This window comes from Xenopus laevis, chromosome 4L (genome assembly GCF_017654675.1).
Source record: "Xenopus laevis strain J_2021 chromosome 4L, Xenopus_laevis_v10.1, whole genome shotgun sequence".
Taxonomy (NCBI): Eukaryota; Metazoa; Chordata; class Amphibia; order Anura; family Pipidae; genus Xenopus; species Xenopus laevis.
The window spans coordinates 91,134,097-91,159,481 of NC_054377.1; the positions used below are offsets into that span (position 1 = coordinate 91,134,097).

The 25,385-nt window shown below is 38.0% G+C and overlaps 1 protein-coding gene across 2 annotated transcripts in view; it reads right to left on the reverse strand.

The window, feature by feature from the left end:
- faf1.L (Fas (TNFRSF6) associated factor 1 L homeolog) overlaps positions 1-25,385 on the reverse strand; it is a 151,137-nt gene that overhangs the window by 43,677 nt on the left and 82,075 nt on the right. For both annotated transcript variants that reach the window (XM_041589257.1, NM_001091736.1), the window contains 5 exon segments: positions 12,190-12,285; positions 11,777-11,906; positions 11,508-11,571; positions 10,115-10,196; positions 1,671-1,825 (listed from right to left, as the gene is read on the reverse strand). In XM_041589257.1, the coding sequence (XP_041445191.1) occupies positions 1,671-1,825; positions 10,115-10,196; positions 11,508-11,571; positions 11,777-11,906; positions 12,190-12,285 (527 nt within the window).

Consider the following 25,385-nt stretch of genomic DNA (forward strand, 5'->3'; position numbering starts at 1 on the left):
CGAGTATAAGCCGAGGTACCTAAATTTACCTACAAAAACTGGGAAAACTTATTGACTCGAGTATAAGCCTAGGGGGAGAAATGCAGCAGCTACTGGTAAGTTTCCCAAATTTTCCTAAATAACAGATAGCTAGAATCGCAGCTGCCATAGAGCAGGACAGGACTGCAGCTTACAATGGGGATCTGTGCAGCAACTTGGATAGGAAAGCTCTGTTATACAGATAGCTAAGGGGGGGGGGAAGTGCAGGCAATCATTTCAGCAGATGTGCTCTGCTGTACTATGACTTATGTGAGATGGGAAAATAATGCTGCCAGGGATCAGTGCTGCAGGATGGCAGAGCAGAGTGGTGGGAGTTGTAGTTCACATCATAGACCAGGCACTCCACTCATCTCTCAAGCATTCGCTACCTCACATTCACTGTTAGTGCAAGTTGCTATCCCTGTACTTTCTCTGATGCGACAGGGAGTTCACCACATGGATACTGGCAGAGCGGTGAGAGAGAGCAGGAAGGGCCTTGCCAGCTCCGGAATACATTTGATTTACAACAGCAGCAGCCCTTATTGCTGACAGGTCAGCTAGTGAGAGAGGAAGAAAGCTTCCTCCCCTGCACATAAATGCGATTGCCCGTGGCGTGCAAATTAGACTCCGATCTGCTTGCTTGGTGACCTTTATAAACCCCTCACAGTTTTTAAATACCTTGGCTAGATTATTTCAGGCACAGGATAGAATTTTAAAATCATATAGTGAAACCTACTTTTTCGTTTTCCCAGGGACCGCAAAAAATCCAGGAAGGAAATCACATCCAGGAGAACAAACTATATGGTTATGTAAAAGGGGGGCTTCTCTTATTTACATCAGAGTTCTCTTGGTTTCCTGCATATATTTAGCTTAAGCACTATCAATGTATGGAGCCTGCCGGCTCCGGAAAACGTTGATTTACAACAGCAGCCCTTATTGCTGACAGGGCAGCGAGTGAGAGAGGAGGAAAGCTCCCTCCCCTGCACATAAATGGGATCGCCCGTGCCTCTGAGCCTGCATTCACGCACGTAGGGAAGAATGTGGGAGGGGACGCAGGCAGGGACGGTCAGCCGTCTCTCTCCTTCAGTATCCAGTGACGTGGGAACTAGGGAGGGGGGACGTGATGAGGCCAGGTAAATAATCGTGCTTACTTCTGCGCATTTGCTTTAGCGATCACTTGTCTGCTGCTTGTACTGACTCGAGTATAAGCCGAGGTAAACTTTTTCAGCACATTTTGGGTGCTGAAAAACTCGGCTTATACTCGAGTATATACGGTACTGCTTGTTTTATCTGCATGTCCATGTCCTATTGGCACTCTATAAACAAACAGTTTTGTGAACAGTTAAGTATTAATAATGTGAAAGGTATTACATATTGATTTCTCTAAGGAACTCAAACCATAACAACACTATCCCTCTATCTAAAAACTGGTTTGCATATTACATAGTGCGGTAACATTTGGTAAAAATATGGCTTTAGAAACTTAGTTGGCACTACCTGTAAAAGCTTCAAAGTAGACACTGTAATTGTTGTGCTAAGACTTCTTTCATTCAGTGTACTGCTGTTGTCTATATTATCCAATATTACAAATAAATGATTTAGCATCACTGGTTTTAACCACTGTATTGAGGTTATAATGATCCAAGACCCACCTGGCTCTATTAGCTTCTTTTGTCATGTCCCAGGCCCAAGTGATGAAGTTCTGACTCAGGTATGAGACAATAGATTCTGCACAGAGCATCTGGGAACAAAAGACGTTGGCGAGGACACTCTCATCATGGTGGAGGTAGATAGCAAGGAGCTTCCGCTGGTAATAACAAAAAAGAAAGACATGTTAGAGAAGATTCAAAGTATGGAAAATTAAGGGGGTTATTAAATAAACCTCAGATTTATCTGGTCAGGTTTTTTTGTGGGGGGGAAAAAACTCAAATTTTACGAGATTTATTATACCCTGCAATATGCTGTTAAAAGCCAAAATCTTAAAATTCGCCATTTCAGACCTGTCAAGGTCCTGTATAAGTTAATGGGAGAGGCACCTATACCAATTTGAAGTTACTGTGGTCTGCGCTGGGTTTAGCCCGAAAATCCAACCTTTTTGCATTTTCAAACTGGAAAAAATAGAGTTTTTCCACAATCCAATTAAATTGAATTAATAAATGAACTAAAATCATGGGCATGGGCGTTTGGTCGAGCTATTTTTATTGATAGGAGATTAATTTGGATTTTAGTAAATAACCCCCTATATGTTGCTTTAATAGCTATTTATAGGTAATTATTGCAGTGCAACCTCAATTTTACACCTTTATTGAAGTCCCAACAATATGTAATGCATAATGAATTTTGTTGATTTTACATTTCCTTTATTTTACATCATTTTCTTCTGGTCCCCTGGAAAACGTAAAATGGGGGCTGTACTGTATACTAATTTCATCTGACCCATTTGTAAGAAACCTAGCACAGATATTGTTCTGTCTCCATTAAACACTTTGCAAAGCATGGAAATTAACAATATACATGTTACCTACACCTGCATAGATTAAGAAAAGCCATAATCCAATAGTAAAGAAAAACTATAGCATCTGTGATTTTAACAACTGTAATGAGTTTATGACAAAGAAAGGCGCCATCAGAGAAATGAAGAAAAAGGCAGATGATTTGTAGATTAGGCTTCACCAAAGAGTTTTTTAGTCGAAGATGTGAAATCTAAATTGCAGGGCAAAAAAATAAAAAAGATCCTGCAAAATGAAATGATTAGCCTTTATCTGAAACAAGAACAAAGAGATGAGGGAAGATCAGGCAATGTCTGACCAAAGGATCATCTGTTCTGCATTTCAATGGGCAACTTCCATGCAATATCCTAAGTTACTGTGCTAAAATCTCCTCCAATTTATGGAAAACAGGGTAAAGATGTGTTTACACAGTGATTAGGCCCTTAAAACAAGCTCTCAACTCCCGCAGAGAGAGCCCAACAATTATTCATCTGGACCAATTCACAAAGCCAGGGAATATTAAACACCCATGCTGGGAAGACAGGCGAATGCAGGCTGGTGGAGAAGCCAAAAAACTCCTTGAAAATCCCTTGCACAGCCTTCATTATTTCCCCTGCAAGGAAACCTAAAGAAAGTGTTTAGTTAAAGGAAAAACCCACATTGACCTTGCTCTAAACCCTTTAATCTGTCCTTTGTCACGGCCCCGCTTTGTGGCCGGAGGCTGGCACTTCCAAAACCTATGAGACCCCCTGCTTTCTCGGAAGACAAACCAAAAATATATGTAAAAAGTAAGTGTACAAGCAGCATGCTGAGAAACCAGTTTTATCCCAAATACAAAAGTTAGCAGCATGAAATGTTAAACATGAAATGGGATGTGTTGTATAAACTGCCCATGATAATGTTTTTCAGCTGAGACCTTCTTCGATTAAACAGAGTAATTAACATCATTCCCTTTATTTCAGAATCTGAACAGAACATAAAGAATACCTAATGGAAAATATACTGCAAAAATAAATTAGGAGAGATTTTCTTTTGTTCAGCAGACATATCATATACCTCAGATTCCTTTCTCAAAGCATTGAAGGAAAAGAAAAGGTATTCCCAGTGGCAGTTCTCTTAAATGAGATGTGATAATTATTGTTTTAGTTTTATCCTATAACATGAACAAGTATTTGAAAATAAGATAACCAGTAGTGAAATACCAACATCAAACTGGAAGGTGGAGTTATACTAAGGGGGTCATTTACTATCAATTGAATTTAGATTTTTTCCATGAATCTCTAAAAAATTTGTTGTTTTCTCATTAATTTAAAAAGCTCTAAAGGCTAGAGATTTATGAATTGGAAAAACCATGAAAATCATTACAAAACTTTGCCAGGTCCTACAGAATTTAATGGGAGCTGCACTGATCTTTTTGGGCCACTCTAAATTAATTCAGACTTTTAAAGGTTTTCGTTGGATTACTTTCACTAGGAATTGTATGAAAAACTGGTATTTAAAGTATTGAAGGTATTTGGATTTTTTTAGCTTAGAGTTCAGCGTAATTTTCCGTTGGTATTTTTTTTATTCAGATTTTTTAAATAAATGTCATTAAATATGTAGTTTTAGAGGCCCATTTATCAAAGGTCAAATTATGAAATTGTGTGAATTTTTTTTATCTCTAATAAATTCGAATACACTTGAAATTCGATTGGGAGGTTATTTAAAGGAAGACTATACCCCAAAATGAATACTTGAGCAACAGATATTTTGTATCAAATTAAGTGGCATATTAAAGAATCTTATCAAATTGGAATATATATTTAAGTAAATATTGCCCTTTTTCATCTCTTGCCTTTAACCACCATTCCATGATGTTCTGTGTGCTGTCTCAGAGATCACCTGACCAGAAATACTACAACTCTAACTGTAACAGGAAGAAGTGTAGAAGCAAAAGACAGAACACTGTCAATTAATTGGCTCATGTGACCATACATGTATGATTTGTTTGGTATATTTGTGTGCACTGTGAATCATACGATCCCAGGGGGCTGCCCTTATATTTTAAAATGGCAGTTTTCTATTTATGATTACCTAATGGCACATACTACTAAAAAAGTATATTATTATGAAAATGGTTTATTTAAATAAAGCAGAGTTTTACATATGAGCTGTTTTATGCAATATCTTTTTATATAGACCTACATTTTTGATGGGTATAGTTTTCCTTTAGTAAAAAAATTGAATATCTAAAACTCGGACGAAAATAACCGACCTGAAAACTCGAATCAAATTTGACTAAACTCAAATCAAGTTTTTTTTTTGAATGTCTGGAAGACTGCTATCAGTGAGTTTTGACCAAATAACTATTTGAAAATTTGAATTTCCTATAAATGTGCCCCTTAAGAGTTTGGTTGTGGTTTCAAAAACCACTAAAATTTGACTGTCGATAAATAGGCCCCTGAGTCACTCCATAAAACCTTTGTATAAACCTATATTTAAAATCTTTATTTAAAAAAAGAAAAAGGCCGTTTGTTATTTATTTTTATTTTTTTATATTTTGGCCAACTATTTAGATCAGAAGACCTGCAACACTGCACATTAAAGTATTGCTTTACCACAGAGGTAAAAAATTTTTGAGTTCGTCAAGAGTTTACTGAATTTATTGCCCAGGGAAATGGAAACAGTAGCAGAGTAACAGTAATTTATTGCCCAGGGAAATGGAAACAGTATCAAATTAACAGCACTGCCAGTTTAAGTCAGATATATCTTTTAGGTTGTCAGTGTTAAAAGCAGACTAATCGGGTGACAAATAGCAAGTTTATCATGACACTCTGAGTGTGGGAGCATATTTGTGCCTAGTGTTAACTATATACACACCAGAAGGTCATGGAATACAATCCATATGTGACTGGACTGCATGGCCTCTAGTGAGTGGTTGGATTGCTGGTGAGTTAGTTGTGCAATCAAACTGTGGTATGACTAAAACACACCAGCTCGCTGCACAGGCCGACATTCTCTCAAAGCTTTCCAAATGATTGGCCTGTCTGACCAGTGTTACTTCGCCATCCACTTGTAAAGCTGATTTATACTAATGTCCCATCACTCTGCCCATTTGGTCAGATATCCCAAAAGTGGGGCTGCATAATCAGCTTTATAACTTTATCAGGTGTAAAAACTTATAAACAGAAACATGACGATTTGTAACTTTTCTTCTTCAGTGGCAATACAGTAGCACTGCTCAGTGACTTTTCTGCTTGTTGATTTGAGAGAACCCCAAAGATTAACTTCCCAGCAGCTGCTCAAACCACACTGAGCATGTGCGAGTCTTAGACACTCCTAACAAAATCCAACATGGGAAAATCCTGTGACAACTTTGGAGTCATGGATCATTAAAACTACAGAGGTACCAAACCTTCAGGCTGGCTCAATAATTTTAGTATATAAAATATGATATTTCTAGTCATATTTATTTTTAGGGTTTAGTTCTCGTTTGAGGTAGTAAATCCCCAGTAAATCTGGGCTGCCTTCTTTCACATTTTCCCACGATTAAGCCAGATCACCATAATGAATATGCTTTACTTTGAGCGATCCTAATGCAAAAACATTTAGAAAAGATATGTCTGCAGTGGTAGCACGTTTACTCAATGTTTTTAGTGACTAACAACTGCTGAAATATACTACAATTTTGTGACTTGGATACATACAGTAAGAGATCAACAATTTATAACAGGCTTATGTTTCCATGAGTTAAAGCATTTCATTATATGTCAAATTGCCTATTGGCAATTTGAAACGTATGTTAAATTGCCTATTGGTAATTTGTAACGTACAAGAGTTTTTTTTTGAGTGTCAGTATCACTAAGGGGCAGATGTATGAAGGGTCGAATATCGAGGGTTAATTAACCCTCGATATTCGACTAGGAACTAAAATCGTTCGACTTCGAATATCGAAGTCGAACGATTTAGCGCAAATCCTGCGATCGAACGATCGAAGGATTATTCGTTCGATCGAACGATTAAATCCTTCGAATCGAACGATTCGAAGGATTTTAATACAACGATCGAAGGAATATCCTTCGATCAAAAAATCTCAGGCAAGCCTATGGTGACCTTCCCCATAGGCTAACATTGACTTCGGTAGCTTTTAGCTGCCGAAGTAGGGGGTCGAAGTTTTTCTTAAAGAGACAGTACTTCGACTATCGAATGGTCGAATGGTCGAATAGTTGAACGATTTTTAGTTCGAATCGTTCGATTCGAAGTCGAAGTAGTAGTCGAAGGAGCCCATTCGATGGTCGAAGTAGCCCAAAAAACACTTCGAAATTCGAAGTTTTTTTAATTCGAATCCTTCACTCGAGCTTTGTAAATGTGCCCCTAAGTATGCCTGTACCATTTTACTAGCCCAGTGAAACAACTTTTGCTCTATTATAATAAAGACAGTAACTTGAGCTTCATGACTAAGTAGTAATTAAGGCCTTTGATGGCAAAACAATCCTGATGTTTGTTTATTAGTGCTCAAGCATGAAAAAAATACTAACTTCAGGTTTTTAAATCCTTTGACTTTTTTCTGCCAATTAAGTTACATGCAATATTTTGAGGTGCACACCTTTCTCTCCTGAAGGAGTGTGCCATCAATATATTGAGTTTAGCTGGATAAGGCACAACAAATTCCAGGGATATTCCCTGCACAGAATTATAGGCTGATTCCACAATGTCAACTTGTAATAGCATTGCATGATTACTTGATCTGGCGACCAAATAACTGTTATAAGGCTTTATATTTGTGATGAACCCTGGTGCTAGAAAGTTAGCTGCCCAAATGAATGTTGTATTAAGAATTATAATTTGGGCTATGTTACTAATAAACAGCACACATTCCTCCAATGTTTATCATTTGTAATAGTAAGGTGCATACAATATTGAGGTGCATACATTTAAGTATCGTACTTTTTATTTCACAGTTTTTCTTCTGACATAATTAACCAGCCATACTGTCTAACACAGAAGGAGTAATCAAAACTACTGGTACTGATTAGATTAATTTATTGTATGACCCTGTACTGAACAAATCAGCAAGCTTATATTATTTTTTGATTGTGAATCTTTTGAATTACTGCATTAAGTGTTTTTTTTTTTTTGCTATCCTACCTGACAGCTGTCTATAGACAAACAATAAAAAGCATGGAATTAAGTAAAGCGTTTCTGCCAAGCTTAATAGAAGAACTAAGAAAACCAGATGTCAGATGATCATCCAGACCAGGCAATTCATTGCACCCTCTTAGAAGTGCATTGAAAGGATTATGGGATATTTGTTTCAAAAGCATTGTAATTGAGGGGTTTTCGGTTCATTACGACAAACCATATACTGTAAGAGATCCCAGTAGTCGGGTGATAAATATGCCAATGTAAGGTCCCCTTGGATTGTTTGCCACTCATGTCTGTAAATGCTTTAGTGGGTATCATAAAATGATTCTATGGCTGTAGCTTTATCAGCTGGTACTGAAAAGGATTTCATTAAGAGTGTGATATCGTGAGAAACGTTATCAAATGGAGTGTTTTACTTAGTGATTAAGAATATACTAGTTCGCGAAGCTCTCCAAATCCTCCATAATCCAGGCACTCCAATAAACATTTAATGAGCAGAGGAGTTCAAAAAGGCTGGCGGGGGATTTAAACCTTCAATCTTGCTTTTATTGACTTGGGAAACTCAATTTCTATCTCCAGTTCAGACGTTCTTCTTACGCTTTTACAACACTTTATATTAAATATCGGATATGAAAGTAAGAGCTGATCTAGAGGAACTGGAATTATTACATACAGGCATTATTTATAGGTAATAATAGACTGTTATTAAAAAAATAGAAAGTTTAACAGTAGGCTAAACTGTCAGATTTAAAGAACTGAAAAGGAAAAAGATACTAAAAAAGCAAACTGAAGAACTGGCTAGCATATAAAGTAAAATACATCCAAATTTTTGCATATTTTGATTAGAGTATAAATCCTTTAAGTGTCTATTTGCTGTTGCCAAACCCTAATCGTTCATGGGGAAACAAATGGAATTAATAGGTTCAATTTCTATTCTTAAAGGAGAAGGAAAGTCCTGTTATACTTAGGGGTGCCAAAATGTAGGCACCCCCAAGTGATCGCATTTACTTACCTTACCTGGTGCTTGCTGGAAGAATCCTGGGCCAGTGCCGTTTTTCTGATAGGAGCACCGGCCCGGGATTCTTCCAGCGAGCACCATGGATCGATTGTCTTCCGGCTTCTTCTTTCTTCTAGAGGCTGTGCATGTGCAGTAGAGCGAAAAGCTGAACCTTTCATTCTACTGCGCATGCGCCTGCCCAGGGAAATTTTAAGAAAGAAGAAGCAGGAAAACAATCGCTCCATGGTGCTTGCGGAAAAAAACCCAGGCCGCTGATAGGAGCAGTGGCCTGGGGTTTCAGGTTAGATCACTTGGGGTGCCAAAAGTTAGGCACCCCCAAGTAAAAAGGACTTCCCTTCTCCTTTAAGCAATATGCACCAATGGAAGTTACTAAAGAGAGGAAGTGTCTACAGCAATACTGACAAACATACAGTACAGTATATTCATATCTACATATATTATCTAGCACCATACTGCAAGCTAAAGAAAGAATGCTAAAAATGAAAAATGTGATATAAAGAACTCCCTAAGTGATATCACTGACACTAGTAGGCCAACTCCTCATTAACACCTAACGGTTACACTGACCTAAACATAATCTTGGGTGCCAGAATGACATTTCAGTTTATACAATTTCTGACTCACAACTGGATCTAGAAAAAGTATTTTATCGATTTAAAAGAAAGAAAAAGGAAACCATCTTCAACCAAAAGTAAGGGTCACACCACACCATTCAAATATTTCTTAAAGGAGTAGTTAACCTTTTTTTTTAATGTATAATTTTAAAAAGCAGACAAATAATGACCTTTTGAAATTAGTTCCTATTTTTTGCAATGTTTTCCTAACAATTAGATTTTAGAAATAAAATTAGTTTCACATCATTCCTGGTACACTGGTCAGCAGCAGTCCCTCTTAAACATGCTCCCCCTGCTTTATTCAGGCCAAGGGCACGCGGAAGTGTAGGCTCCGCTGCTCTCAGGCCGTGTATTTTCTTTCTGAGAGAATTGGATCCGCTACGTGCCCCATCTCAATCGATTTGAATTAGATCTGCCTGAGTGCACTTACATGCAGCAGAGGTTGGCCCAAATACGCTAAAGGAGGAACCTTCAAGCCGACTACATGCAAATGGCTCAGATGAATGGAGCAGGGTCACGGAGCAGATCTGCTTCTCTCAGCCTAAGGCTGAGAGCAGTGGAGCCAATGCTCTGTGTGACCTTGGCCTAAAGTAACTCATAATAAAAATATGATGCTAGCATTTCTCTGATGCTGCCAAATTATGTAGCAATTAAAATATCACATTTTATGTCTTGGCAACTGATCTGATGAGAGGGAGGAAAATTAAACTTCTTAAACTAAAAAAGCACTATAAAATATATATCAAGAGAATACAATTTTTATTTGTGGTAAAATTACAGTACATCCCTCTGTAAAGTTGCATCTATCATTAACAAACAGATGAGAATATCAACAGAATTCTAGCACTTACATCTCTTGCTTTCCCATAAAAGGCCTCCTGGAATGAAGCTTCTAGCGACCCAATGAAAAACACAGGATGGCAGTCACCATATCTGAAAACATTAGTTAAACAGATTTAAAGAAATAACAATGGTGTGACTTTAGTCTTTCAACACAAGTGAAATATAGGAAACAAAACTACCTGCAAAAAAACCAACAACTGAGTTTATACCTCAAGTGAAAGACTAAATGATATAATTCAAATGATATAATTTAACATATTTTTCAGGATAATATACATTATGGTAATTGAGAATGTGGTACAAACTGTGAACAAACTGCATACACTAGTTAGCACCAACTTACCTATTACTAGACATGCAAGAAACAAACAGAAACTGAAAATTAAAGGGCATGTAAAGGCAAAAAGATAAAATCCCATTTTTACTATCTTTAATGAAAAATAAACCTATCTCCAATATACTTTAATTAAAAAATGTGTACTGTTTTTATAAGAAACCTGACGGTATGCAGTGCAATTCTCCCTTCATTTACTGCTGTGGATAGGAATTGTCAGATGGTCCCTAACTGCTGAGCAGGGAAACAATCATACTTATGAACAGAAGGGGGAGCCCCGTCTTACTTCCCAGCCATGCAGAACTCAAGCAGCTTTGTTTATGATGATCCCTAAGCAGCCCAGACCACACTGAGCATGTGCACAATCTTGGTCTTAAAAAGATGTTAAACAAAGTTACAAGATGGTGACCCCCTGTAGCCAACTTTGAAAGCATAAATTATGTTTGATTAGGCTTGTGGTGCAGTAAGTTCATGTTTATATTTAGTATACAAAATACAGTATTTCTAGATGTTAAACAAAATTTAAAATGTTAAACAAAGTTACAAGATGGTGACCCCCTGTAGCCAACTTTGAAAGCATAAATTATTTGTTTGATTAGGCTTGTGGTGCAGTAAGTTCATGTTTATATTTAGTATACAAAAAACAGCATTTCTAGCCTTATTCTATTTTAGACTTTACATGCCCTTTAATCATTGTCATTAAAGAGGAAGCTTTATGGGAGCCTCTGTGGTTAAGGCTAGGGCCGAACCAAACATGCTTTAGAATGAACAGTGAACACAACACAATAAAGCTGAGTCCATGGTACAATAAGTGCAGTTTTTGTATCTGTAAAGTTGTTCTCTAGGGGCATAAAAACAGAGACAGCAGACCCAGAGGGTTCCTGACTTCTTATTAACGAATGTCCTATTTTGTAACTAGTACTTGTAAATTGGGGGGGGGGGGACTGCACAGAAAGACAGAAATCATACTGTTTTGCATTCACTTTACCAAACACAACTTGAATGGGACTGAACAATGCCAACAGGCAATGCCAAGCAATACTATCCTGACAACAGATATACTTTACCTGGAGGAGAACTCTGCTGTAAACTGCAGCAATGCATCAGCTTCATTTTCAGCATTTTCAGGCACTTTATGGAGAGAAAGAAAACAAATCTGACAATTGCTAACATAATACCATTTAGCTATACATGTTTAATGTGGCTGTTTTAATAAAATAAAATCACTTAGATGTGTTTGATATTCAATTGGCCCTTTCCAATAAAATGAGGAACTACACCTGGCTGGTTAGTACCAAAGCATGGTAAATGTGCAAAAAGGCAATATGATACATACTCATTGGTGACTTTGAAAGTGCCGAAGATGAGGGCATGCTGAAAATCTCTCCATCATCCACGCCAAACTCAGTTGCATCCTCAAAGTCATCTCCATCACTGTCACTGATCATATGGATATCCGTGCATTGCTACAGAATGGAAAAGATGAGAACGCTTAGATCTGTCTTTAAAGCAGAAATTTTTTAACAAAAGAAGCAATACAAAAAAAGATAACCTGACAAGTCTTTCCTACTTTTAAACCACCTTTTGTAAATATTCACTGTTTTTATAGATCATATATATTAACATCAGTTTAGCCGCAGTTTAGCCACAGCAAAATCATACAGTATGGTCACACTTCTGTATGGTTGTGGTTTATTTTGATTTGGGGTAGTACACTATACTACTATAGTATACTTATAATAAACTAACCTCTTCTGAATGTTCTCTGGTTTGGACTGGAGATGTTCTTCTTGACACTGTGAGGCGCTGACATGTATAGTCAATTCCTGAAGATGCCAGCATCATCTGTTTCACCAAATGAGAAAGAATCAAATGCATCATTAATGGCTACAGCCCCTCTGCTACATGTAAAACCTGAAACATATGAATTACATCACTAGAAGAAAAGAAAAAACAAGTGACTTATTGGGATCTCAGACCAATTTGGCCATTTGCAATGTACACAGATATGCAAACAGTATACAAATTCACATGCTTGGTTAGCTTTAGAGAAATAAAACAAAAAAAAATAAATAACAGTATTTATTCCACAGTGTTATCCTGACTGCTATCAAATCTGGGAACCACACCCACACCTTATTTTGGGTTATCCTAGGGGCCTGTCCCAGGTGAGAATGTAAAATATAATTTCTGTAGAAAGTTAAAATGATGAACTCCTTTTTATACCCCCAACTGGTCCCACAGAGCAAAATCAGATGCAAAATAAGTGGATGGGTAATGTAGTAAGAGTTGCAAAAAAAGCTGTAATAATCATTAGTGGCCTATGTCACATGTTTGCTTTTAAGCAAAAATCAGTAAATGGTACCTGCTGATTGACTGCTCTGAATTAATAAAACTGAAGTAAACCTGTATATGCTATCTCATGTTTGAGAGCTTATATTTTTGCTGGCACTAGAATTCTGTGTAAAGCAATGGCAGTTTGCAGGTTTTTTTTAATCTAGCACATTGCACATGATGCCTTTGTAAATATTTCCTACAAACCCTTTGGGAGGTAACACAAGGATAATGTACCCTTATTTAAAAATGTATGGGAGAGTCGTTCCTTGACCACATATAGGCAAAGGGGTGAATTACTTCACATACAGGTTTCAATGTGTGACACAAACAACATCACTAAGCACCATTTATAACTGACAACATCAGTCCGTAATCGCAAAAAAAAAAAAAAAAATGATATAATTTACAGGTTATTCACTTGTGGATTAAAAATGTGTATATATTTGTATGGATTTAGAAATATACTGCGTATACTGTGAACTAGTGATCGAACATTTGCAGCCAGATAAATCACAGCATGCAATCTATTAACAGGTTCATACAAGCAGATTATCTTTGCTAGTTACAAGTTGGAATAGGACCTGTTTCAACTCGCCCAGTGGTGAGGCTCGCCTCCAGTTGGTGACAATCTCTTTGTCCTAGTACTTTTCCTAATTAGGAATATGTGATATTAACTGCATTTAAATGTCGAACTAATATAAGGCTACCCTCTCTCATCAGGATGAGAAGATGAGACTAACTGCAGCCTGTAAAATGTGCAGACACGTACATAAACTGCAATCAATTTAAAGACTGCTATATACACACTATGTCGTGCAATGATTCAGCACAATGCTTAGAACTTGGGAACAAATCTGATGAAATCTCTAGTGCCACTTTTCCAGAGCATATTGCGGTGCAGAAACAAATTAGTTATGCCACCCAAAATACAACTATAATGAAGTGGTTGGTTTGTGCAATAGCTTTTCCACCGGAAAATAAAAAATGAGATCACAGTTAATAATTATGTCTGTTTAATCAGTTAAATAAATTCTATCCATTACGACTTTGCATGGAGAAAAACAGTATATCTTCCCAAAAGGGTTCTCCTTGCCTGTAACGATTAATGAAGGAGTCACTTATGACACTGACACTCACATTGTTAGCAAGGTTGTTAATTAGCTATTATAAGCAATTTCTATGAAAACAAGAATATTTTCACAATAAGGACGTGGCAGCCTACACTGATGAATACATGGTAACTTTGTCAACAGAATGTTTTATAAAAAAAAACAACAAAAAAGATTGTCCATAAATCGATATACTCTGCTTCTTTTAAAGGAGAACTAAACTCCCTTGCTAATAAAAACACCTACCCTCCATAGTCCCCCCTCCCCCCTGCACAGGTCTTCATACAAGTAAATGCCCCAGTGCAGTCAGTGCAGCGGAGCTCACGGGTGCCTTCTTGGGGTGCTTCGGGAATCTTCGGTTCCTTTCGGCAATTTCTGTGGCTTTAGTCACATGCGCAGTTGTTCAGGACCAGAATATAGCTACAACTGCACAAGCGCTGATACAACGATTACTTATTGCTGAAGATGGCCCCTGTGAGCTCAGCTGACTCTGCAATGAGGGGTTATTACCAGCTTAGGGGCATTTACTTGAGTGAACACCTGTGCGGGGGTGAGCAGGGAGGGGGACTATGGAGGGTGGCGGTTTTTGATTAGCAAGGGGGTTTAGTTCTCCTTTAACAATCGCCTAGTTTTCCATGAAGTAGGGGGTCCTGCAGCTGTTACTGAAACTCAGTTTCACCCAGTCATTAGCTGTTGGAGAATTCTATGTATTGTAGTCAAGACTAACGATGATGTTTGGCACATTAGCATTTATAAACATTATGGGGCAGATTTATCAAAATGGGAGTTTAAAATGTAATAAATAAAAATTCACCCACATTCTATTCATTTCTATAGGATTTTCAGAACTGCATTTATGAAATGGTGAGTTCTAACTTTCACCCACTGATAATACAATTCTAAAAATCTCATCGGAATGAATAGAACATGGGTGAATTTTTATTTATTAAGCTCTAAACTCAAATTGATAAATATGCCCCTATATCTATGGGGCAGATTTACTAAAATTCAAATGGTAAACTTAAATCCACCAACTCGAATTTAAATGTGAGATTTATCACATCTTGACCCTGGAAACAGTTCTAAGTCGACTACTCTCCACCTAAAACCTGCAGAGTTCATGTAGAAGTCAATGGCAGAGATCACTTGAACTATTTGAAGATGATAATAGTAGTTATGAGCCACATTTTTGCTTCGAAAAATGACCTCCATAGTCTCCAATGGGAGAAAAAAATGTTGCACATTTTTTGAGGAGGAAAACTCGAATTGAATTTGATTCGCGTTTTGGGGTTGGAATTTTTCAACCAAATTTTAGACGATAGAATTTTTTAACTAATAACATACCATTCCAATTGTGAATAAAATTTTAAAAAATTCACATTACCCTACAATTCAACCTTGATAAATGATGAATAACCCCCTTTGTGTGGGTTTTAAGAAACCCAAGAAATTAATACACAGTGCCAATATAATCATGACACTTGTTTTTTTCCGCAATGCATTATTAACAATGTGCAATATGTTTCAATTTCTAGAACAGGCTGGAAAGTATAACACATATTCTCAGCTTTTTTTTTTGTCACAGCTAAAAATATAAACTATAACACATGCTTTAGTTTACTTAGGCCATGTTATAGATGGAAGCAATTCCATTACTGCTCCTCCTTAGTCAGAGACCACTAGTCTTTACATTTCAGAGTTATTGTAATGCCCGGCTGTTGCACATCATAATCTTTCAGAAATAATGATATTTTCCGCACAGTAAACTGATGAAAGGCATAGGGCGTATCTCAGGGTGGTTATAAAGTAGGTATTATTTGGAATTTCTGAAATAATTACTGCTGACAGCTTTACTTAAGGTTCATTTCACTTTGCTATTCTGCTCCAGCTTCGGGGTTCAGCCAGTCCCTAAAGCCCCACCTCTCACACCTGTTATGACTCTTCATATTACAGGCTGGTTTAGGCATGTCACACCAAATTAGCTCTGTGCTGTGTTGATAACAGTGGCAATTGCTTATCACAGGTTTAATTTTATTAATTTGATTCTAACTGAGCCAGAACTACAGTGTCAGAAAAGAAACATAAACCTGTTAACACAGGCTGGTCAGCGTTCTACACAAAAATTATTTAGAGTGGTACTAAAGGAAAGCAGCTCGCTTCTTAGTAGTTGAGCAAGATAGCTCAGGCACCGAACACAAGGGTAGCAATCTGGGCCTATGTGCTCTGTTAATTTGACTCTTATCCTGTTTGGTGATGTGTGGGTTGAGTTTAACACCGGTTGGGTGGGTTCAGGCTGAAATTCGCCCAAGAATACATAGCGAGAAGACACAGGTACATGTTGGGCCTGGGTTCTTCAAAGTCAACAATTTTGTGGGTCAGCACAGATTAGGGTCAGGTGTGGGTTGACATTTTCTTGACCCCCACATCACTAGGGCTTACCCTTACACCAAGAAAACACTACTAAATATGTCCCTCTATCCTACTTTCAATCCACTATCCCTTTAAAAAACATAAATTTGCTTTATCTCACCCTTTTTCCTGCCTTCTCACATGTGGAGAGAAAGAATTGAGAACAGAAATTAGTGAATAGGAAATGCCCCATTTTAACAAGCAGTAAATTTTGGGGCGCGATATGAACAAAAGATATTTATCGACACTGAATGTCTAATAAGAAACATTTAATATAGCCGGTTACACAGTAGCAACCATCATTAAAAGTTGAGTAGCAGGCTAGACCCATTCACGCTTGTTCCTCTGTATATTTTAAAACTATAACCACTCTGTTTTTAATCAAAGAAGGAGCACACCCACCCCACAAAACAGTAATTGGCATAGTTGATTTACAGTGAAGGGGTCACATTCCCACTGACTGCACATTAATCAATTTTGTGGGTTAATAACTTTGCAGCTCGTCCACATAACAAAACTGTGCACCTATTGCTGTCCCTTCCTATTATTCATGTGCCACTAAATTTGCACTGGTAACTCTTGCGGTTGTAGTTAATGATAGAACAAGATCAGAACAAGATCAGAACCTCCACGCAACAAACATCATGAAATATTCATGAGAATTTTTTTTAAATACAATAGAACCTCAATTTTACATCCACTGAGTTTTCCCTAATTTTACATTTACTATTTTTGAGAGTTAACTGAGTAGCATGCAAGCATGGCATATAAGAAAGCACCCAAGACAAAGCTGCAGAACAGTCAAACTGATGGAATGCAATTTATGAGGTTTACAATGGGAAGAAAAAGTTAAAAAAATTCACAGGAAAGGCAAGCACTTCACCACTTCTTGCTGTGCAAATAATCCTTTATTTTAGCCAGTTTTACCATACCAAGTACAGAACAAAGTTTCGGGGGGTTTGCACCTCCCTTTGAGGTTCCAAGTGGACGAAGGGAGGTGCAAACACCCAGAAACGTTGTTTTGTACTTGGAGTGGTAAAACTGGCTAAAATAAAGGATTATTTGCACAGCAAGAAATGGTGAAGTGCTTGCCTTTCCTGTGAAATTTTGCTGAAAGTGGACGTGGCTGCACGTCTAAGGAATAGCACCACCGTATGCAATAACACCTGAAATGCTCCCCATATCTCTTATTTGTCATAAGAAAAAGTCGCACCCATATTTTATATCGAGCCCCTAGTGGTGGGCCCAAAAATGTTTAGTGTGTGCAATGATCTTAGAATCCTTTCTGAGAAAAAACTTTAATTGCGGGTCTAGCGAAGTGCACTTTTTATATAATTTGCATCTAGTCCACTCTTATGTCAGTCTACACATGCTCTGCAGAATTATATAGAGAAAAATATTATTGTGAGCTACTCAAAAAGGTAGTAGTCTTAAAGATAATATATTTATTTAGGACTTGCAGAAAGCCTAATATGTTTCATGACTATGCTAATATAGCAGCAAGAGGACTGGTCTTTGAGTCAAGATCCTACATTAACCCTCCCCAACCTACCAGTATTGGTTTCCATAGGAACACTATGAAACTAGCAGTTGTGGGACAATTTCAACTCATGGGTCACGACGTATTAAAATGTTAACATACAAAAAAAAAAATCCAAGGAGCCCAGACACACTGGGTGGGGGGGGGGCAAAAAGGCCAAGCAGGCCCACATTAGGTTGTGGACCCTCATTTGGACAAACCTGTTTTATATTACTCTAAAAGACTAGAAGAAAGTCAGACTCAACTAAATGTCAAGCATAGGCTGCTACAATACTGTCATATGAAGACTAGCCTTACTTTATGAGGTAGAGCATAAAATTCCAATTTTATGATTCTAGCACAAACAAATATAATTGGATAGGAAAGACTTTAAATATCAATTTACTTTGTCAGGTTGTGGGAAATATTACTTCTGGTACAGAAACCGCCTACAGATGTATCTGCTGTATATATATACACATATATATAACATATGATAAAGACCCAAAATCTGTTGGCCTAAGCAGGCCCGGATTTGTGGAAAGGCCACTTAGGTCCGGCCCTAGGGCGGCAGGATTTTAGGGGGGCGGCATGCTGCCCAACCACACCCACATTGGTTCAAAAACACTGGGGGTGCACTGGAGATACGATTTTTTAAATTTTCCATGCGCTAATCTCCATGGATGATGAAAATTTGCACAAATAAAGGGGGACAGGGCGACGAACGGCAGTGGGCCTGGGGGCACCCACTATGTAAATCCGGCCCTGGGCCTAAGTGAATCAACCCTACCTCATCACAGGTATGAAGGAGCCCTAATACAGTACTCTACTGTCTGGATAGGAACGACAAAAAAAATAACAGACTCAAAGGTTTGTTGCTCTTCGATTACTATGTAGAATACATCTTCTGTAATTAAAACTGTTATATATTGCTAACTTGTGTAGTAACCAGGTCATAATAATAACTGCAAGTGGAAAGAAAACATAATAAAGGTCTTGGTAACTTGCACTTTGCAGTACTTCAGAATCCTGATAAAAATAGATTAAACATTCAACCTTGCACTTCTAATGCCTCAGCTAAAGGTGTCAGGATTCGGAAGGTAATGACAGAAACAATTAACTTGACTGAAACTCGGAGCTTAGCAAGGAGGCAAAATGCCTGCAGACACTTTAAGAAGCATTTTTGGCAAGGTGAATAACCCTCCTCAGATTTAATAAGGTTTTACGGATATTAAGCTTCCTGATTATATGAACAAATTTGTTTATACAGTTGAAAATTCTTTTGTGAAACAAGTTCTACACTGAAAGGACATATGGTGTTTTAAAGCCAAAGTGGGATGAATATACAGAGAAGTATGAAAACTTGACCTGGTGTGTCTTGAAAGTGGGTATCTTCCTTAGAAGATTGTGCTTTTAAAATTTATAGAAAAGGGAGGGTAAGTGGAACTGTATAGATGCTGGGGGCAATAACATTTTATATCAATACTGCCTAACCTGCAGCCCTTCAGCTGTTTGCAAAATACAAGTTGTGAAAGTTGCCTTCAATAGCTGCATTAGCTGGTCCATATTTAAAGGGGATCTATCACGAAAATGAAAATTAAATATAAGCTTCATGTGCCATTTATGAAATAATCAAGTTACTCTTCACTCTCCCCCTCTGTGCAACCTGTCTCTCTTCATTCTGTCTTCATGCAATAGATGGAGTCAGTTTTTGATTGACAGTTAGGTCCAATACATCCTTTGGGGGGTTGCACCCTTAAAGGAGAAACAAACCCTTATTTTAAAAGAAAATAACCCTACCCTACATAGACCCCCCCTCCCCCCCAGCTGCAAACGCCCCATACTCTTTACTAACCCCTCCGTGCAGATTCTGTCCAGCGGAGTTCACGGGCGCCATCTTATTCTCTTCGGTAATCTTCGGAATGAGACCAGCAAAGCAGCGCATGCGCAGTAGGAGCAATTTTCTGTTTTAAGACAACTGCGTATGCGATGAAACTCGCGAAAGTTACTGAAGCGTCAGTCTCATTCCAAAGATAACCAAAGCTGCTGAAGATGGTGCCCATGAACTCTGCTGGACAAATCTGCACAAAGGGGGTAGGTAAAGAGGAGTTAGGGGCTAGGCTGGGGGGGGTCTATGTGGGGTAGGTTTTTTTTTATTAGTTTGTTTCCTTTAAACTAGGTGCTCACTCTTTAAAAATAACCAGCTCTGGTGGAAATCTTGTTTTTCCTCGTTCATGGTGTTTGCCTTTTGTTTGTGCTGGAGTAGGTTATTTGAGTTATTCTGCTAAGAAAGGGAGTATCCCTAAAAGACGTATTAGAACTACCTGTCAATCAAAATCTAACCCAGACCTCAGCATGAAGAGAGCAGTAAGAGTGACAGGTTGTGGAGAGCGAGATACTGAAGACTAACTTGATTATTCCTTAAACGGTACAGAAATTTTAATTGATTGTACTTGGAAAGTGTCTTATTTCAGTGAGTCAAGCTTATATTAAATTTAAATTTTTGCGATAGATTCCCTTTAGTAAACGTGCTGAAGATTCTAACATTTCTACAGATCAATTGCACTGCTAGCAGGTGCAAGTACAGAGCATAGCTCAAAAAGACATCATTGCAAAATTGCTTCATCCTCCAGAGATGTAGGCTCAAAATGCTACAAGTAAGTGCAAGCCACCAGTGCCTAGACGGAGCTACAAGGCGATTATATTGCAATTTTCGGTGATTTTGGTGCATGTTTAGCCATTTTATAGCATTTTCAGCTTTGTGTAAGTGTTGTTCGCTTATTTCTGTCCATAAAACCTATTTGGCCATGCTAAAATATTCAAACTGTGATCCTGACTGCTGATTACATTAGGTGAAAAAAAAAAACATTGATTTTTGTGGTTTTGTTGGATTTTAGTATTTTTATTGCATTTTCTCTCAGCTCTTCGTTTGGCCCATGGAAATTTTGTCTGCTATATATCCATTTGGGGGGTCTCTGTGCTCAACATAGTTTGGTTTAGCTATGCATATTGGGCATAAAACTGTTTAGTAGACCTCTGGCGTTCATATTTAGGATGCCTTCTGCTGGTACTTTACAAAATTTGGGGTATATAATGGAGTGAAATGGAAGGTTTGTGATAATTTTCAGAAATTTCATAAAAAGCGTTATGTTTAGTATAGCTTTGCAGTTTGGTAGTTTGCAATAGAAAGACATATTTATCCATTTTATATATATATATGGTTTTCTAGGGTCTCCATACTGTTAGGGGGTCATAATACACATACAGGGTGCTTATGTTGTAGTAGCCAGGAGGAGGACCCCTGGAAATAATATTTAGGGTACTTTTTCTTGGTACGTAATGATACATGGGTTATATGATGCTGGAAAGAGGAAGCTTTGAGGCAACTTTTAGATATTTCAGCAAAACTGCCAATTTTTAGATTCGGTAGAATGTGTACTTTCCAAAAATATATGGTTTTGGGGGGTAAACATATCTTTCTGTGTTTTTACCCACAAAAAATGCAGTCGATGTGTTGATTTTTCATTAGCTGAAGTTACCCACAGTACTATTTGTATGCGCTAACTTCATTTTAGCACTATAAATCTTATGCAGAGGTGGAAATACATGAAAACTCAGGCAGATTTAGAAAGCTCAGGTTCTGCAGAAAACAACAATGTATATAAAAACAATGTATAGTTTTCCTAGGTAAACTAAAGGTTTCCCTTCAAAAAATGCCCCTAAAATGAGAGAGCACAAAATGCTTCAAAAATGTCTGGCATTTCATGTAACCAAAATGGCAAATTCTGCTGGCACTTAAAGGGTTAAAGCAGATTTTCCCCAGATTGTTCAAGTAAGCTGAATGATGCTTAGGAACCTTAAACAGTGCCATAGATTCTTAGCCGGTTTGAAATAATTCCAGTACAGTTATAGGGTCTGTTATCTAGAAATCCGTTATCCAGAAAGCTCTGAATTATGGAAATGCCATCTCCCATAGACTTCAATTTTATCCAAATAATCCACATTTTTAAAAATGGTTTCCTTTTTCTCTGGAATAATAAAACAGTACCTTGTACAGGTATGGGACCTGTTATCCAGAATGTTTCTGACCTTGGGGTCTCCAAATAACTGATCTTTCTGTAATTTGGATGGTCATACCTTAAGTCTACTAGAAAATCATGTAAACATAAAACAAACCCAATAGGTTGGTTTTGCTTCCAATATGGATTAATTACATATTAGTTTGGGTCAAGTACAAGGTATAAAGATCCAAATTATGGAAAGATCAGTTTTTCAAAAAACCCCAGGTCCCGAGCATTCTGGATAACTGGTCCAATACCTGTACTTTCACCTTTTGTTTTTGAGTTATGCCAATGTTACTTTAGTCTTGCCTATGGGATCAGTGTCTTAAACTAAAACAGGCTGTCCTGCAGTATTTTGCAATAACAATTCTGTTTTTAAGATGGACTGTCAATGCTGATGAAAAGTAGTCAAACAGCATGATGCTAACCATCATTATACTAAATAGTTGGTATGGTGTTTATTGAAATATGGGCAGTGTGAACTTTGGCCATAAAACTCTTCTTTTCCCACTTTTATGAATATTAGCAAACTGCAGATGTGCTTTCACATGCATTTTTTTAATAATGACTTATTTTTTGCCGGCATTCCATACAGGTCAGTGTTTAGCAGAGCTCTTAAAGGAGAAGGAAAGGTCATTTTACTTGAGGGTGCCAAAAGTCAGGCACCCCCGGGCCGTTGCTCCTATGAGGAGAAAACTGCACCGGCCCGGGATTCTTCCAGCGAGCACCACGGAGGGATCGTCTTCCGGCTTCTTTTTTTTTCTAGCTGCTGCACATGCGCTGTAGAGGGAAAAGCTGAAATAGGACGAAAAAGCCAGATATTTTGTTCTACTGCGCATGCATCTGCCCTGGGAAATTTGAAGAAAGAAGAAGCAAGAAGAGGATCACTCTGTGGTGCTCACTGGAAGAATCCCAGGCTGGTGCAGTTTTCTCCTAATAGGTGCACTGGCCTGGGGTTTCAGGTTACTAAATGCAATCACTTGGGGTGCCTAACTTTTGGCACCCCTAAGTAAAAAAGACCTTTCCCTTTAATATGGCTGATCATATATCGATCTACAGTGAAGTATGGTTGTAGTATCATTTGCTAATACTGCTTTTCATTAGCAGACACTGGACATCTGGGTAAAAATGTTGCCTTGAAAAATTAAAAATGGGACAATGATGACATCCAAAGTCAATGTCACATAATTGATCTCAGTTCAATAGAGAATCGGTGGTTCTATCTGAAAACTGAGGTGCGCAAGAGTCATCTGAATAACCTGTACAAAAATATCCTCAAACAGTGTTTAAAGCTGATAAATAATAGCATTAGCTGGATGTGGCCAATAAACATGCTAATCTTGTATTAGTTCAGCATAGAACCTAAGCAGTGTTCATGATCCCAAGCCTCCATTGCAGAGCAAGTTCATCCCCCTCAGTATTGCAACTATGCATCCCCCCACCAAGGGAATCTGCCACTCCCATCATGGTCCTTCTCTTTTCTACTTCTTAACCAGTATATGCTCAGTACCCCCAAACTATTTCCAAAAAAATAGTATAAGCCATTAGATAATTCTAAATAGAAAATTGCCATTTTGAGTACTAAGGGCTGCTTCTTGGCTTATACGATTGACTGTACTCACACACAAACCAAAGGCACACATACATGCTAGTTGACCTCAACCAATGAATGGATAGCCTTTTACTCCCATACTTCTAAATATATACATATCAACAATATTTCAGTCATGATATCCATGACCTACAAAGTGACTCCTTTTCCTTATTTATCCCCCTTAGCAGTGTGCCCACTTTCGCTCCGTGTTTCAAGTGTATATTTGCTCCTAACTTCAAAACCCTTACAAAGCAATTTTCCACCTCTCCCCAAACCTCAGCCCAGATATTGCAAACTCTTGCACCCTCTTCAACCCTCAAAACATATTTTCTTTATTTATCCCTGGAACACAGCATCCTGGCATGTGCAAGGGCACACCTGTATGCCTTTTAAGCATATTAACAAAGGAACAAAAAACTGACAAAGCAACCAACTGCTGTATTGAAGAGAATTACAAAAGCAAACGGACCTACCATGGACAGAACTTTAAAAAAAAATCTTACATTTTCTATTATCTATATCTCAGTCACTATAACAAAGCCAAAAAATGTCATCAAAGCATTCCTCCTTCAAAAATCATGTGGCTTTTAGTCACAAAACAAGGAAGCATTTTTTTTCAACTGTTTCTAATTTGCATATGCAAATTAGGATTCGGATTCAGTACTTTTTTCAGAAAGGATTTGGGGGTTTGGCCGAATCCTAGAAAGTGTATATGATTGAAATCTGCTCACTTTGTGAGAATGTATTCCATCAGCTTTGTACTTTTTAATACAAAGTATGAATTTTACAAAATACATTTTTACATACTGTAGTACAGTATGAACAGTTCCATTTAGAGAGATAATGAGGAATTATTTCAGGGGACAAAGCAGGTTAATAGGCAAGTCTGGAGGTTTTGCATCGTGAATAAACAAAACTTGAACCCAATGTTTACATTTAACAACACATTCTTAGCTCAATGAAATAATATGAGCAACGAGCATAACAGACAAACATTCTGCAACTGCCATTGTCTTTTATTGGCAAATAAATTTCTTTCAGCACCAGCACAGCCATAATATTAGCGAGCACCCCTCCATTTTGAAAGCATAGGGTTAATTGTGTAAAAGTGGTTATCATTTTCCGAATTACAGGAACTATAAAAGGACACTCTACACAAGCTGCCGCTGAATGTCACCTGAAAAGCAATCACAAAAGGGCTCTGTCTTGGCTTATCTTTGGGCTCTGTCACTACGGCAACCAGCAGAGAAACCGCGTCCCTGCATCCACACATTGGCGGATCCCACAGAAGCTAGGGCTAAGGAGGCATGTGAAGCCTGCCAGAGATTGACTGCATTAATACATTAGCAAATACTGTGAAACACTGGATAAATGTCAGCAATTATGGCAAGAAGCGTCTAATAACGTTATCCATTGCCTGTCAAAGCCCCACGAGGTTTGATGTATGGCTGCCACTCAAAGGCCGTCTGCAATTTTATCTCTTTTGGACGCCCAGGTCCGCTGCTTTCAGATTTAGTACTCAGAAAAGTAATAAAGTAGAAGGCTGCTCATTCTGTGCTGATCACAACTGTCAACAGAACCTACAGTGAGAGGGGAAGCTCTACTTCCCACGCTCATGTCACCAATAAGGACCAGGCAACGGAATGGCAAACATCTGTGCACAGAACCACCCGGAATGGCCATCAAAGTCTCACTGACCTGCACCACCAAGACCTTGCATAGTTCCCTTATCCGTAAGAGACTTTCCAAGATGTCATGGCCAAACTCACCCTTGCCTATTTCTTTAAAATCTCCTCTGACTCTACAAAAAACTTCAGAATACTGACTCTGAAATATCAAAAACAGACATCCTTTATAGTTATTACCAAAATCATATATTAGCCTCCACAGTTTTTTAAATGTCTCCCTGAGCGTTG